The 16175-nt window shown below is 45.4% G+C and overlaps 1 protein-coding gene across 3 annotated transcripts in view; it reads right to left on the reverse strand.

Annotated features, from left to right (window-relative positions):
• LOC116654209 (uncharacterized) overlaps positions 1 to 16175 on the reverse strand; it is a 110845-nt gene that overhangs the window by 44562 nt on the left and 50108 nt on the right. Inside the window, exons 5-8 of one of the 3 annotated variants that reach the window (XM_085522471.1) lie at positions 15633 to 15998; positions 14669 to 14904; positions 12040 to 12198; positions 7828 to 7928 (exon numbers count right to left, since the gene is read on the reverse strand). In XM_085522471.1, coding sequence (XP_085378597.1) covers positions 7828 to 7928; positions 12040 to 12136 — 198 coding nt within the window. In that variant the 5' untranslated portion in view covers positions 12137 to 12198; positions 14669 to 14904; positions 15633 to 15998. The remainder of the gene's footprint in view (positions 1 to 7827; positions 7929 to 12039; positions 12199 to 14668; positions 14905 to 15632; positions 15999 to 16175) is intronic. The other 2 variants (XR_014936631.1, XM_085522472.1) reach the window with 2 other exon arrangements.

Below are 16175 nucleotides of genomic sequence, written 5' to 3' on the forward strand. Positions count from 1 at the left end.
TAAAGTTTCTTGCACCATCAGCACCTACACGAGCTGCAGAGCTGTACCAGACCCCCACAGCCACCCACCCATGTGTCACCACTGCAGCACCTGCAGCACTCCTTGGGCACCAGCTGGCTGCCAGCAGCTCAGCTCTGCAACCCGAGAGTCTCTTTACTGCAATTCCCCACTTTTTATGGAATAGGCAAAAAAACGTAATAATAACCGATCATAAAAAATCAAACTCGTTTACCTTTCAGGAGGCAGCTCAGCACAGACTATTACAGGGTAATTTGGTACATCATAAAGTTTCCTATTAGAAAAGAAAATAGGGCTGCTTGCATGGGCTGCCAATTGGAAATAAAATAGTAGTGGGGTCGTGATCATTAGCACTGCTCTTTCTGTTAGGCTTGCTTTCCATCAGGGTGGGAAGAGGAGGGAGATGGATTCCCCTTTGCTGCAGGCAAACTGAGTCTGTGTCCCTAATGCCCAACTATTTCCCCAGTTCCTGGTTGCACTCAGGTGATGCAAAGCACCCAGCAAAACCCAGCCTCCTGCCAGCTGCATTGCAGGGCAGAAAGAAGTACCCTGGGGTCTGCGGGGCACAGCAAAGCATGAAGTGATGTGACCAAGGCCCCACAGGGAAGCAGAGGCAGAGGCAGGGTGGGCACCTGGGCTCACGACTGCACTCCAGGATCCGTGACACCCAATCACCAAGACCACAGAAGAAACTGCTGCATGGAGATCCAGGGATGTCAGCTTAGAATTAGGGGCACAGTGGTTACAAAAGGCTTCAGCTGCACCACAGCTACGCTCCTCAAACCAGGACGAAGAAAAATGCCCCTCATGCCAACAATACCTATGGCCCAAAGACTGCTTCTCTCCACCTTTGCAAACCCCATGAGATGACCACAGAAGCAAGGTTCCAGGATGAGTCATGTAAAACCACTCATCTCATGGCCAACCTGGTCCCAAACCTGGCTCCGACAGATCCGCTCCCAGATACCAGCTGGGTGTAATGCTTACATGGGCCAATCTGCTGATGCTAAAGCCAAGAAGGTCATCAGAGAGGTTGAGCACCCCCACCCAGTCAGCCCCCACAGATCCAATAGCTCCCAACTGAGTTATTAGCCAACAGGTACAACGTGATGCAACTTTCAGTCACAGTCATCTTTTATTACTAGGACTCTTTCCTTAAACATTGTCTTTACCTTCTGTCCTTCTTCGATTTTGGCTTTTCTTATTAATTAAAAATGCAAGTTTCAATAGTCCAAGATTGAATTATAAGGCTTGTTTAGAGCAGGCGGAATGATCAGAGCAAAGGGCAGAAGCTATATATGTAATATATACATACACTTAGGATACAGAATTTTGCTTCCAGACGTTTGGAACAAATTAAATAGAGGATCAAATTAACCAGTGATTGAATTAAGTGGAAAGCATCTCATTACCTAAAAGACGGAAACATGTGTCACTTTAAAACAGCTAAAAATAAAGCAAGAATGGGTCGAAATGAAAAGCAGGAACCTTGCAAATGTCAGCCAAATCTGGGCTCTGTTGAGCCCTCCAAATGTGAAGGCTGTAAATAAGGTGGGTTTTGCTGCATAGTGGGAACTGCTAGGAAATGATGAGCTTGGGAAACAGATGTTGCAAAAATGAACTGCTGCACATCGCATTTCATATGCTGGCAATCAAGGGAACATGTGCAGGGTGAAAGGGGTCTCATCTACAGATCACAGCTTAGCAGGAAGGGTTTGGGATGTCCAGGACATCACATTCACCCGCAGGGAGATATCCAGGGCTTCAGATCTATTACATGGCTGAAAACAGAGTAACTCTGCTAATTCTGTCAACTGGATTAACAGTTCGCTGTCAGTCAATGTCTGCAATTCACTCTTGCAACTCACCGCCCAGAGTTATTCAATCTGACTGAACATCAAGTATTTCACAGAGAGGACCAAGACATTTGTATCACTGTAACCCAAAATGAAGACATCTTGTGGCTGCCTTCATTCAGCACCTTTGTTCAAGAGCTCAGCTCTTCTGGTTTCCTGTCACTCAGTCTCCCCTGAAACCAGAGAAAGACTCAGATCCTTTTGTTTCACCACCAGAGAAGTGAGATCCCTTCACATGTTTCGCCTCCTGTGACACCGATGCTCACCTTCCTGCTCGTCTGGACCTCACCAATTCCAGCCACTCACCTTCTCTTCCCAACACAACATTTCACTTAGTGCTGCATCAGATAGAAACTGGTCTGAGGAAATCAGTTTTTCACCCCACCAAACTCCAGTCCCAGACCCAGCATGAAGAATCAGGCTTCAACCCTCTTCCCATCTAATGCCGTAATTCTTCCTTTTGTTCCTCTTATATATCACATTGTGACAAATGTGAGTGGAAGTTTTCCAAGATAAATAACGTTATCTCTGCAGAACCCTACGGCGCCCCATGGCAACTCATTATTTTTCAATTAAATTTACTGTTCATTGGCAGTTGCTCCTCTTTAATTTTCTGCCATTTGTTTACTGAAGAACGGAACGCATAACACAAAGCCCTATAAAAGTCAGACTAAGTTAATTAAATGTGAAACTGGGAAAGCCTAACTTTGCCTCCAGAGCAGTTTTATCATAAGATCTCCTTAAAAATGTCGCTTTTTGCAGGGATTTATGTAGACATAAGCAACCACTATTAATTAAACGTGCGGTCCCTTCGCAGCTCTCTCCAAAAGACACTTAGCAGTATTTTGTAACCACTGACTGCAGAAACAAGAGTTTGCACCACTCACAGAGCCAAATGAGGAGCATATTACTCAGTCAGTCCCATACCTTCAGCCCAATTCCTTACATGACTCTGTGCGAGCTATCCTGCATTCAACCATGCTAAGTACCAGTTTGGGAGTGATGCATCAGATTGTTTTCCTTCTAAAAATCAAGATCTGATTCCATCCCTTGATAAGAAGAAAATGTACTGATTAGGGTTCTCCACCAGCTGCTACGCCGCACAGCACTTGGATCAAGAAATGCACAATGGACATCAAAAATGAGTCAAGATGCAAACCTCAGCTGATGATGTCCCTAGCCAAGATCAGAAAAAAAAATGATTATTAAGCAACAGTATTCAATATTTGCATGCTCTTCTCCAAACAGGCTAAATATTCTTCATAAATTGTACATTCTTGGTTCCTGTTTTTGTGCATGGGTGATGGAGAGTTTGATTTTTGCTCAGATACGGATGTCTACATTGCTAATCAAACATCTTAAGGGGAGCAGCTGAGGGAATGGGATGGGTCAGTCTGGAAAAGAGAAGGCTCAGGAGAGGCCTTATTGCTCCCTACGACGTCCTAAATGAAGGCTGTGGTGAAACAGGGGTCAGCCTCTGCTCCCAGGTAACAGTGATAGGATGAGATTCAGGTTGGATATCAGGGAAAAAGTCTACTCAGAAAGAGCAGTGATGCAGTGGCACAGCTGCCCAGGGAGGTGATGGAGTCACCATCCCTGGAGGTGCTCAGAAACCTTGGAGATGCAGCATTGAGGGATGTGGTCAGTGGGAACGGTGGGGATGGGCTGATGGTTGGACTTGCTGAGCTTAGAGACCTTTTCCAACCATAATGATTCTATGATTCAATTAAGTCCATCATGATGGTCTCAGAATGCAGTGCCAAACACAAACCCTCCACCCAGGAACCTATGTCAACTGGAAACACTTCATCTTACACTGAGAGGTATCTAAAATAGGTGACATGAATTACTACTTGGAAGTGCCTACTTCCCACCTCTGATTGTAGTAGCAGCCTCTGCAATTTCCTTAGGTAGGTCGCCACAGTTCAGATTGAAAGCTGGGTGAAATGTATTCACAGAATCATAGAATGGCTTGGGTTGGAAGGGACCTCATCCAGTTCCTACTTCCCTCTGCAGGTCTACAGGACAGCATGGAGACACTAAACAGAGAATTCCAAATGCATCAGTGTGTGCTTGATCTCCCTGCTACTCATCTCCTGGAAAGCAAAAAGTGGTGCTGAGATGGCAGCACCTTGAGGCAGGTGCAAGTGAAAGGCGGTGTGACGGCGTTGAGGTGAGCTTTACATCTTGGGCAAGGTGAGAGAAGCACAATGTCAGCAGCTAATAAGTTTATAAAGGGGTTTCTTCCTCAAGTCAAATGCAGCTCAGATTTATAACTCCCCCACACTACTCTGAACTTCCCGACACTCCTCTTGAAACATTTCATTATTGCTCCATTACTGTCATGTTCTCTTAAGGACCTGAAGGGGGAAGGAGGTCTCCATTTGGAGACCAGATGCCATGTCTATAGATATTCACAAAACTGCCCTGTGCAATAAATCATCCGTTCACCCTTCGGAAACAGGCTTTGAGGATATCATAAGGTTCTTGTTTCATTTTTGGTTTTAGTTTTGTTTTAAAGAAAGAAGTGAAAACTGTGACATGCCCTACGTGTAACAGAAACTATCCAGAAACAAAGATGTTGATTTGGTAGCAGGGCACCTCCAGCTGTCGTTCAGCCAGACTGCCTATCTGACATGGAGGCAGCAAAGCAGAATACAAAACAGCACCTACACAATCTCCAGACACACTGAAAGACACCAATACTCGTGGCTGTCTGCACAGCATCACAAATCCTGCCCAAAACAGGCCTGGAGCGACAATTTGGAGCAGCTTCTTCCAGACACCCCTGGTTGGACTAACCCCAGAATGGGAATGGCACATCAGGGAGAACCAGTTTGGAAGTACAATCCTCAGCCCACCCTCCAGGACACACCATCCAAGCTGAGCTCTAGAAAGTGATCAACCAAGTCTTTTCCAGACCTAAAAGCTAATTTGACCTCTTCTTCATACAGCCAGAGCAGACCAGACTTCAGGCAGAATCACAAGCACTACAGCCCCTCCAGTACTGATGTCCTACAGTCAATATCCTTAACCAGAAGACCAGGTTGGAGGATCCCACTGAGCTTAAAACTCACTCTCAAGTTACGTCTTAGAATGCATGAATCAACTGACAGCTCTCCTACATTCGCTGGACAGACACTTCTACAGCATATTACCATCCAAAATGTTCTTACCGCTTTGATACTTGTAACATGTCTCCGTTTCTACATATGGAAACCACATTATATATTCCAGATGGAAATTCATACTTTATTCCAGAGAAGGAAACGAGAGCTATTTCATACTAGATGCATAATTTGTTGTGTGAATATGAAATACGTGACTCCCTCACATGCTATGTTGCGAGTTAATCATAAAAAAACATAATGAAAAAGGTCCCATCTGTCTCTAAATCCTATAATCCAACTGTTCTCAGCTAACTCCAGCTTTGGCAGTACCTGGTATACATACAGCAAGGAGAGTTTTCTGTGCCAGAGAAATACTGGAAACCAGAGGAGCATGAAAAAAGCTGCAAGTGAAGTTTCATCTGAGGCAGCCTTAGAAAGAGGGGACACCTTATGACACCTCTTCAGCTGGCTGAACTCATTCCCCAACTCTTCAAATCGTTCTTGACCTGCCTTTTTATCCGGGCTACCCTATAATTATCTTCTTAACATAATTTCCCTGCGTTTCCCCTAAGAGTCTTAATGGGATCACTGGGAAAGATCCAGCTACACATTTTAAAGCATGGGGGCAGAGTGCTGTCCCCAGAAGACCATGGGAATACTGCTGCTCACGTTGTCAGGCTGTGATTGCTAACTGGAGTTTGCTGGCAGCTGAAGCAGATCTGCAGTGCTAAGTGCTAAGCAGGTGGGTCTGCCCTGCTCTGCTTCTAATGCTGCAGTTTCATTTATCCACAGCCAAATTCCTGAGCCTGATTTTAAAGTTTTACTGCAGTATCACCAAAGAAGCTGCTCCACTGGCACCTGGAGCATTGTGAGGTTTGGCTTGGACCTAACATTGGGCAAGGGGCATAAATGGGATGGTTACGGGCTCTTTGAGTCCTTGAATAGAGGATGCCAGACATTTTGACACACACAGCAGCTTTCAATCCTCTCCATTAACTTCAGGGACTCTGCTCCCCTTTGCTCACCCCCTGCACCACCCAGGACCCTGTGGTGAGCAGCATGGCTAAGTTCATCCAGCCATGGAGCAGAGACATCCCTCTTACAGCCGAGCTGTGGCAGCAAATCCATCACTTCTGAATGATGGTGGAACTCCACGGTTATGTCACTGCTTCTGCGTGCCCAGGACACAAGGATTTCAGTGCCAGATGGAACAGCTCACTTTAAAAGAGCCTTAAACCTCTAACAAAATATTTCCAAACAAGAGCCCTTTTATTGTTATGTCACTTTCAAGTCATGCTGAAGTTCTTAAACATCTGGGCCCGGGCCATTGCCTTTTGAATTTAACCGGTCCATCAGCAATTGCATTTCAGCAGCATGAGTTGTGTCTGTCTTTCCCCAGGCCTGCACTCCATTTCCCACTCAAAATAGGCCTTATTTATCATCATTCCCTCCCACCCCCCAAATAAATCTCTTTTTTATCTTTCACAAAGTCTGGCAGAAATGGCATTTCAGAGCCCTCTGCCCTGTGGGCTCCTCATCCTGAGGAAACACAAGGAGGACATTAGCAGGGAGTTTGTTAAATATATCTCCTAGGAGAACATGGGAAGCAGACCCTGCTATGCAGAAGGGCAAAACAAACACGACCAAAAGTTCTACCTACCAATACCAAACAAATCTCCTTCAGTCCTAAACAAATGCATCTGGATGGAAAACTCCCTCTTGACCCCACGTGTGGGGACAGAGCGCAGCACTCAGGCTTTTACAAGAAGGTGATGCCAACAGGTCTGAAGGAAGCTACTCACCTCCTGCTGTGCTGCAGGCCTTATGAAGAGCTTCCCTAGCCAAGCAGAAAAAGCAACAACAAATTGTGCTCCTCTGTGTGCATAGGGTTTAAAAAAAAAAATCAATCTGATCTCTTTTCAAAAACATTGGGGATGTCAACAGATTAGATATGCAGGGACTCAAAAAAAGCTTTTTCAGGTCCTAGGCACTGCTGTTTTGTTATATAATCCCTTCCATAAATCTATCAGATTGCATCTTAAAACAACTCCCCAAGCCCATCCAAAGGCAGCTTGACCCTTCCAGTCACAGCAATTCACTGAGAATTCCTGCCAACAAGGATGTCTGCAATACTTCTCAGGTTCTGGTCCCTCCAAGATGGATAGATCCAAGATGGAACCTTCTCAGGTTTCCATCCCTCCAAGCTGTAGACTCCAGATTGCCCCCATCAAACAGCAAACTTCAGCTCTCTCTTCATCCAGGGAGAAAAAGCACCTACCAAGGCAGTAAGACAGCCAAGACCACAGAATCACAGAATGGCTTAGGCTGGAGGGGACCTTAAAGATCACCTTGTTCCAATCCCCCTTCCATGGGACAAGATCTAGATCACTGCTTGGCCACACCAATTTCTCTCTGCCATTGAGGGTGATGACATTCTACCTTAGACACCACAGTTAAGTCCCCAAGTTTAATGGGACAAACCTTTGGCAGAGTGTCACAGGCTACAGAATAAACCTATTTACAGGATTACACAATAGCAGTTGCCTGGATTAAGGTAATTTTGCTGGCTTGAGTCCACTTTACTAAAGAACACATAAAGAACATACATCCTCAGGATTTATCACCCCATTACCAACCAGTCTTTTACAAGCACAGCACTTGCACTGTCACTTTAGAGAGTTCCATGTTAATAGTTATTCAAGACATTCAGCCTACTGCAACCAACTAAAGACATCAATACATTTCACCAAGTTTTAGATCTGATTCCTTTGGATTCTTCTTCAGTTACAAACTAAGTAGATGTTTTAATCAAGAGGTGATGTATCACCGAATGAGAAACTAACCTGTAGGTTTCTTGGCCAACCAGACGACATTAGAGATGTTTCTGATAAGATCTGTCTTCCATCACACCATAAACTGAAACCAGTGAATTTTGCTGTCCCTGCTGAGAGAAAGGCAAATTAGCAATGACATTAATTCACACCTGTCACAGCTCCAGTGACATCCCCACACCCTTGGAACATTCCCAGTGCATGTCCATTTCACCTGGAAATCTCCCCAGATCAGGATGTTACCAAGTGCCTGCTTACTGCTGACAGCAAAAAGTCATAAGAAAATAACCCAAAGGGTATGTAATATGGAAAGGAAAACATGGAAAGGAAGGGAAAAGGGGCTGTGGCGAAAGTGCACGACTGGCCTAATCTATCATGCACATTTGGGAAACTGGTCACCTCTGGTCTTCAGTTTGTTTTGGTTTTTACTTCAGCCTCTGACTTCTAATGTTTCCCAGTGGCACCAAAGTGTTTGCATGGGTTGGATATACTTCTGCCTTGGTCACCTTTTCCCTTGATTTGGTTGTAAATCCCTTCTGGATCCTCGTTTTAACACAAGAGATGGGGATAGGGAAGAATCCTTTAACCTCATGGACTTGGGTAAAACAAAGCATCTGGTTCTAAGAGCAGTTGCTTGCTGTAGGAGGCATGCACTGACTTTTACAAACAGCAGACAGTATCCTGAGGCTTTTGGGTGACTGCTGTAATGTTTTCTGGCTGGATGTAAACAGCCAGGTAACCATCGCAAAGCAGGGTTTGAGGTTCCTCCCGTTTTCCATAGAGACCATAATCCAAGATCCTACCAGAGAAACAAATGATTTATCATAGCAGGAGTGTCTCGTTAAGATTTATTACCAACCCTTGTGATCGCTGAGGAAAACTGCTTCCAGGAGTCATCCAACATACCAGAACGAACAAGACAGCCCTTCAGGTGGAACTGTGCTATCCAAATCCCTTTACACTGACCTGCACTCCAGAAATGCTGCGACAGCCACAGCAGCTGCCCTGCATTAACAGATATGAGCAACTTTTAACAAGAATCAGGCACGGAGCTGCTCCAAGCCTCTGCCATAAAACTGATGAACTGAGAAGAATACAGCAAAGAGAAACGCGGAAAACACAGCATCATGCCACAGCTATTTGATGGTGATTTACGTCCCACTCCACCTTATCTTAGCTAAGTCTTTCAGGAAGAACACTACACGTGCTGCACAGAAATGGCATTTTGTTCCTTGGTTTGCAGTTCTGCTTCCTCAAATGACGGGTTCTGCTGCACAAGAGCAGCACTGGCTGACACCCACAAGGCACACATGCAGCTGTCGGATGCACTGATGGCACCTGCACAGCCACAACACAGTGCCCACAGTCTGGGAGTTATGCTTTGAAATGTGTGCAGTGTAAAACACAGAATCAGTCCCCTTGGGAACATCACTGCCTCAGCTGTGCTGACGTCTTCATCCACAGCCACAAGCAGCCTTGGACAGCTGGGGAAAGAGGAGCTCTTTGGCACAGAGCTGAGAGCCAAAGCACCATGCCACTATTCAGAACCAGACCTTCCGCTGTTTCATCTCCAAGTGACATTTTTGTTTCCAGGACAAAAGAAAACATCCAAGCAAACAAAAAGAAGCAAGTTTTCCATTTAGTGTGAACACATTTCCCTTCGTGATACACCAAATATCTGCATTTCTCACACTTATCCCATAGCACAGCAGAGGGAGGCTGAATGCGCCTACTTAGAGCATCAAACTCAAGCGTTCTGAACTGTGACAGGTAACCAGTTCTCCCCATTTAAGGAATCAATATCAAGTTCTCTCCATAGCAATTAGAGTAACTTTAAAAGGCTGGAGAGCCCAGAGCAGCTACTGCCTTTCAATGGTGAAATAACTACTTTTGCAGTGAGCTCAATAACACAAGGGAAAGCTGCCCAGTATGTGAAAAGATCCAGGACACCACTTCTCAGCTTGTTTCTCCCATCAGTGCAGAATACTATCCAGCTCATACATAGCTGAACTAGAGCGTCCCTTCCAGGAAGATATCCAGGTTCAAGGTGAGGCATCCAAGCAGGAATGAATTTCCCCCTTGCCGTGTAGAGCAGCTGCTCCGCTGGGTGATTACCGTGCTGCTCCACAGTTGTCTCATTTCCAACCTGAGTTCAATTTCCATCCACTGGATCTTCTTATATCCGTTACACATCAGAAATCCTCTCCTGGTGCAGGGAATCACACTGTTTCTCAACTTTCTCTTCAATAAGACACAGGCACTGAGCTCTTTAAGCCTGCCTGAGCCCCAGACCCTGGCTCGTCCCACTACAGCTGAGGTATCCTCCAACATATATCCAAGAAGAGAACAAAAGTCATTAGCCCATATGTCGAGCCATAAACCTCATGCTTTGCCAGCCAGCATCACCCGCTGAAACTGCCCCAGCAACAAATCCCACCTTCCTGCCCCAAAGGGGATGTCTCAGAAGGAAGGGCAGGCTCCAGAGCCCCTTAAAGCAGGCGTTTACCAATGCCAGGTGTCCATCAGCCCAGAATTCTGTTCTTAACCTAAGAACCTAATTCTGTTCTGTGCCATTACCCTAAGTTGCATGAGCTGCTTGAGATGGTTTCACTAAAAACTTCACCCATCCTTAGGGAAGACAAAAGCAATTCTCCATGCAAACGGCTCGTTCTTTAGGCACTTGCTTTGGGAGAGGTCCAAGGAAAGGTTTTATGAATAAATCCCTCTCTGGATATCGCTGACATCCAAAGTGAAGAATCCCACTCAGTGCCATTCCTTCTTGGAGCCCATTCCTCCACTGTCGAGTCGTCATCCAAAGAAAATACATTAAAATCAACGCCCTTAAATATGACAAGCCCTGAAAATATGTGCTCTGCAAACAGAGACGGTCAATCCAAAGCTGCTCAGGAGGCAGCCCCCAGTTGCCAGGCTGCCTGTCACAACACTCATACGCAGTTTTTCCCCAGTTAAATATTGCTCACCTTGCTGGACCTAAAGAAGCTTGGAGCAGACTGTGCCTTGCTGCATTTGTTCAGTTCAGAGCAAGGCAAATCTAGCCCTTGACTCACTCTGCTGCCCTGCAGAAAGCACATACCGACACAGAGGGGAATCAGCGCTTCCCAGGGGCTGCACTGCTGGTCCCAAAGCAGACTTTGTTATCTCAGCAGCAGCTGCAATTATGGAGCCTAAGGAAGCAGATAAACGAACAAGGAGCTGAATGATTCCATGAGTGAATTTAGGGCTTGTGACAACAAAGATGGAAAAGTAATGTAGCTAGGCAGTGCATGGGGTTAATGCTGGAGTTTTCAAGCAGTTTGACCAAGGCAGCAAGCAGGGAGCTGCAGAATCAGCCCTGAAACCAACACAGTGAGCTGCTGTCCTCTCTGGACCTCCAGCAATACCTCTAAGATTTCACCCAGTTCTGCCAGCACCCAAAACTGAGCCCCCACTAAACCCCAGCACCTACAGATAACAAAATACAGCCTCAGATCCAAGAGCCCTCCACACACACCATGCCCCTCTAACCAAACCCACCACATCACCTCCCTCCCAACCTGCTGAGTATCCTTTGTGCAGCTTCCAAGTAACAGTGAACCATGAAACAGGGACACAAGAGGAGCAGCAGGGCTAATTACTGCTTTAAACAGAGACGGTCCAGCCATTAAGAGAAACTGTTAAGAGAAACAGTGGGTTATCACCACATACTCTGCCCAGACGGAGTGGCAGAGATGTTACAGCCAGAAGTGAGTTAGTGGGCTCGGCTGTGAGGTTAATGGACAACATTTCATAGTCCGCTGTTCAGAAGGTCAGGTAGAAAAAGCCTTCGATGTTTCCGCCTCTATGTCTGCATCTCCGAACAAATGGATGAGGGAATAACAAAGAGGCTCCTCCGGGCTGCTCTGCTCCTAAGTTCAATCATGGGAAAGTTGGGGCAAGTTTATAAAACGGTAGCATTTTCTCTTGTGTTTGGCATGGCAGGAGGCCAGGACTGATCTCTGTTCAGTGCTGTGGATCACATTTCAGTGCTCTCTGGGTGAGGTTATCAGCACTGACCTGCCAGTCTCACACATTCCTCCCCAAGAACAAAACTGTCCATCAAATGTTTCTTTGCTTTTGGGATAAATCTGGTACCCAGGTTCTCTGCATGCAGAAAACTGCTCCCCCCAAACCCAGCTGCAAGGAAACATCAGCATAGGAGGGGGTTATGTTGGTGTGAGCACTGACCTGCTCCCCGAGCCACCAAAGCCATCTGGGATGTGCAGTGCAGCTCAGCAGAGGTAATACAAGCAGCTGGAGATGTAGCCTTGCAAAGAGCCAACATCTTCACCCTGCGCCATCTTTTGGGCACCACCAGCTCCCGCAGCAGCAACACCTCTCTGACGCCTGCAAAGTAATTAGCAACAGCTCTTACAGCTGTCCCCTAACGGGAGATGGCCTCGTTAATTACATTACATGGACTCAGCTTAGCGTGCTTGGAGATAATAAAAACACTGTTAGTCCTCCTTCCAAAATAAGCCTGAGCTCACATTTTACAGTCACTTACAGAAAGATACCATGATAAAAATATGACACCTTGTGTTTCAAGACTTTCCGTCATGCCTCAGAGTACCTCATGCCTAAATATTCCCTACAAGAATCTGCTTACCCACTGCTGAACTGCCTGCACCAAACAGAGATATTTTAAGGTACCCAGCAGAATGGGCTGAGGTGAAGGGGATGGAGTAACTCCGCTCAGGCTGCAATGAAGCATTGGTTTAATGTTAATGTTCACCTGCTTTGATTCAGAACTGTGGAGCACCCCTAGCAGTAGCACCCTCATTGAGCTCATCTGCCTCAGCTAAAAGAACCTGGTTGTTAATGTAGACTAATCTGCATATTGTTCAGGATGTTAATACCTTTCACTTACCACATTGCTTTGCAACAGTCTATCATCTTTACATCCTACAGAAGCAAGGAAGCCCATTTAAGCACTTCACAATTCATGTAGTGCCCAACACTGTGCATTCACAGAGCCAGGGTTTGTTCTCCTGACCTTAAACACAGGAAAGAACATTTTGGAGTTCTGCCCCATTGCTGTTAATAAAAGGCAGAAGAATTGAATCACCTACCAGGTGAATCCCTTTTCCTATGCTGATTTTTCTTAGGAAGGAAGGAAGGAACCCTCCCATGGTTACTACTACATGGTAGGACTGAGGCCATGGCTTCTTTAAGGGAGAAGTGATGGGTTTATCAGGGGAAATAAATAACGTTACTCCCATTCTGAAGATGGCCTGACATGTTTTGTCATCTTTCCCAAGTGCATTAGTCCCAAAAAATTATCAGCATTTAATTTTTAAAGAGGGATTTAAATGGTTCTGGAGCTCGCAGCTGAAGCAAAAATGAATCAAAGGGAACATTTAAGGCACTCCATTTATTCTGCTAAATAATCCTCCTCTTAGCAGGATCAGAAAGAAATTAAGAAACTTCTTTTTTTTCCCCTCAATTTAACAACCCAAAGTTTAAAAGAAAATCAATTATTCAGAGCTCTGGTGCTGAGCTCTATTGAAAAATCTACCTTTCCAATAGGCCTGAGATCATTAGAAGGTATTATTTAGCACAACCACGTGCACCAAATGAAAGGGATTAGAGTGAGGTGGGAAGCCAAGGCTGTGTTTAATGCCAGTCTCCATAAAAAGCAGTGACAACATTTGACAATTGTTTGTATTTCTAATAAAGCAGGCGGTTTCGTCAATTATAACGGAGATGTTATCTTTCTTACAAGCAATGCAAGTGGTAATACTCAGCGCTGGAGAAATTAGGCTGGGAAACCACATATATACAGAAACAGGTCGTGTTCCACTGAATGAAAGAGGGACGGAAAAGTGAAAAATGAAAGGCTAAAGGCAAACAGAACTCAACTTCTTACTCCTCAACAGTGCCCTTTTAAAGAAACTACCTGTTAAGTTTTCTTTCCAAACACTGAATCAACGGGGAAAAGGGCGCTGGGATCTGACCTTCCTTTAATAATACATTGGCAGTTTTTCCTTTTGAGGGAAAGACGTTTTATAAGAGGAAAGACAAACAACCCCATCAATGTTAATAAATTTGTTCGCGGAGAGAGCTGAAAAAGGAAGGACCACAAATCAGGACAGGCCCTTTGTTTTTCTTTCAGCCCTGTTTTTATTTTAGCACCTTTTCTTTAAAGAAAAGAAAGGCATACCATAATATTTGGAATAGCAATGGGTGTTAGGGAAAACAGAGCCTACCCTGAGCTGCTGGGAGGAGCTCAGCCCCGCTGGGCAGCTACAGAACCAAAGCATAGGGAGCAGAAGCACAGCAGGGACAGAGGCTGTTCTCCTCCTTTTAGCTCTTGTTTTCACTCCTGGCTCAGAGGTTGCTGGTTTATATAATTAACTAAGTGGTGTCTCCCAGGATGGGTCCTGCTCTCAGTTAACACAGAGGGCAGTTCAATAGAATGGCCCCAGTGTTAAACCATTGGTACAAGTCCCGTGTATCTGGAAGGGATGTGATGGTGCTAAAGGATCTCACCAAGGTTTCATGTAAGCTGGGGGGGGTGTGAAAATATAAGGGAGGAGGAAAAAAGCTCAGAAGTGGGCACTGGGGTCAGATTTGGGGCTGGATTCTCAATTGCACAAGGTACTGGGGGGCTTGTAATTGCACAGGCTGGTGTATAGAGATCAGGTTGTTTCAGAGGCTTTCATACCTCCACCCATACAAGAACAAGTACATTGAGATCAGAGCAGCTTCCAGCCCAGGGGAGGCTGCACCAGGCAAGCAGCACTAGCACAGCAGCCCTAGAAGGCCCAGAACCATGGAGGAGCCCCACTGGAAATCTCTGTGTAACTATACTCACATCCTTCCTGGACACAAGAAAACGAAGAGTGATTGTGAATGTGAGGACTCCATCCAACCCACTGCTCACTGGATCCTCCCTAACACAGGGACCAGACCGTGAGGGAGCACACAGCAGAACCCCAGTTCCTTAAAGTGAGCTGGAATGAGGAGGTCAGGATGTCTCTTAAAATTCCGGATGGGCACATGCAGCAGATCCACACCTTGGAGAGGTTCCTGCCTCCAGCAAACTCCATGCTGAAATGGGCCAGAATCGAAAGCAAGAGGAAAATCAAACTTGTGTAGCTCAAGGACAGGAGACACAAAATGCTTATCCTCTCTAAGGCAGATACAAAACTCCACCAAAGGACAATGGTACACCCAGGCACTGAGTACTTCAGTGTTCTAAAGAGAGCTCATCTTTCCCTGGGCTGGAGGCTGGACCATCCCACCATGGGCACCCCTCTCACTCATTGTATATCCTTGCTCATCTCATGCTTTAAAACAACAAAAGAAACAAAATCCCCCCCAAACAACCCAAAATGTAGAAATGAATTCTTGCTAACGTTCTCTTCGTGATTACTGTATAAACAATAATCCAGTGAAACGAGTGATGCCAATCTCCTTTAATGACTCATTCACCAGATTTCCACCCTTGCCTTTCAAACCTCGGCATCACTGTAGTAGTGTTTTGTCTCCTACCCATCAATTGATACTTAAATAATGCATAAAACTGTCTTATTTAAATGCATGTTGAATATTTATTTGGAAGCTCATCACAAGTTGAAAGATAACCTTCATTTTCAATTCCCTTTGGGATAATCAGCTAATTGGGATCAGCAGAAGCTCTTCTGGCATCAGAGCTCTACTAACAATGCCTTTGGCACACATGGAGAGGCTCAGCACCTCATGCCACCTCGTCTAACCCAAGGTAATTCACAAGGAGGACTAAAAAGGAGAGAACATACGTTGTCACAACCACTCACCTCTTCATCCTCCTTTGTGCTGGCGTGGGCCAGGCACAGGCAGGAAAGAACCAACCACTTCCCTTAGATGATTGCTGAAACCAAATCTGGGCCATAAGCTTGGAACAAACCTGGGACCTCCTGGCATGGGCACAGCAGGATCTCAGACCTACTTTTTCCTTATACAGCTTGCTTTGAAACATAATTCAGTTCCTAAAAATACAGGGCCTGTGATAGAGCCTGGACTGTTCACATCTCCAGCCTAAGGCAGTAATAATGCCTTCAAGGCAGCCAGAACCCTCTTACTTAGGACTAGTGCAAGGGAATGCTGGAAGAGCTGTAGAATCTCCTCATAAATGGAAACTCCCATTAGTTACAGATTTCCTCCTGTGTGGAAAACAAAAGCACACACCAAAACCCCAGTGCGTTATCCCAACTTACTGTATGGATTTTCTAAGAATCTGATGCAAAAGCAGCTGGTTTGGGAGTGAAAGCTATTGGACAACTGGGTCCTGTAAGGAAGACCTAATATATGGGGGTTTTGTCCAAATTAAATCTAATATC

This window comes from Coturnix japonica, chromosome 23 (assembly GCF_054131305.1).
Source record: "Coturnix japonica strain WE chromosome 23, WE-NBRP24, whole genome shotgun sequence".
Taxonomy (NCBI): domain Eukaryota; kingdom Metazoa; phylum Chordata; class Aves; order Galliformes; family Phasianidae; genus Coturnix; species Coturnix japonica.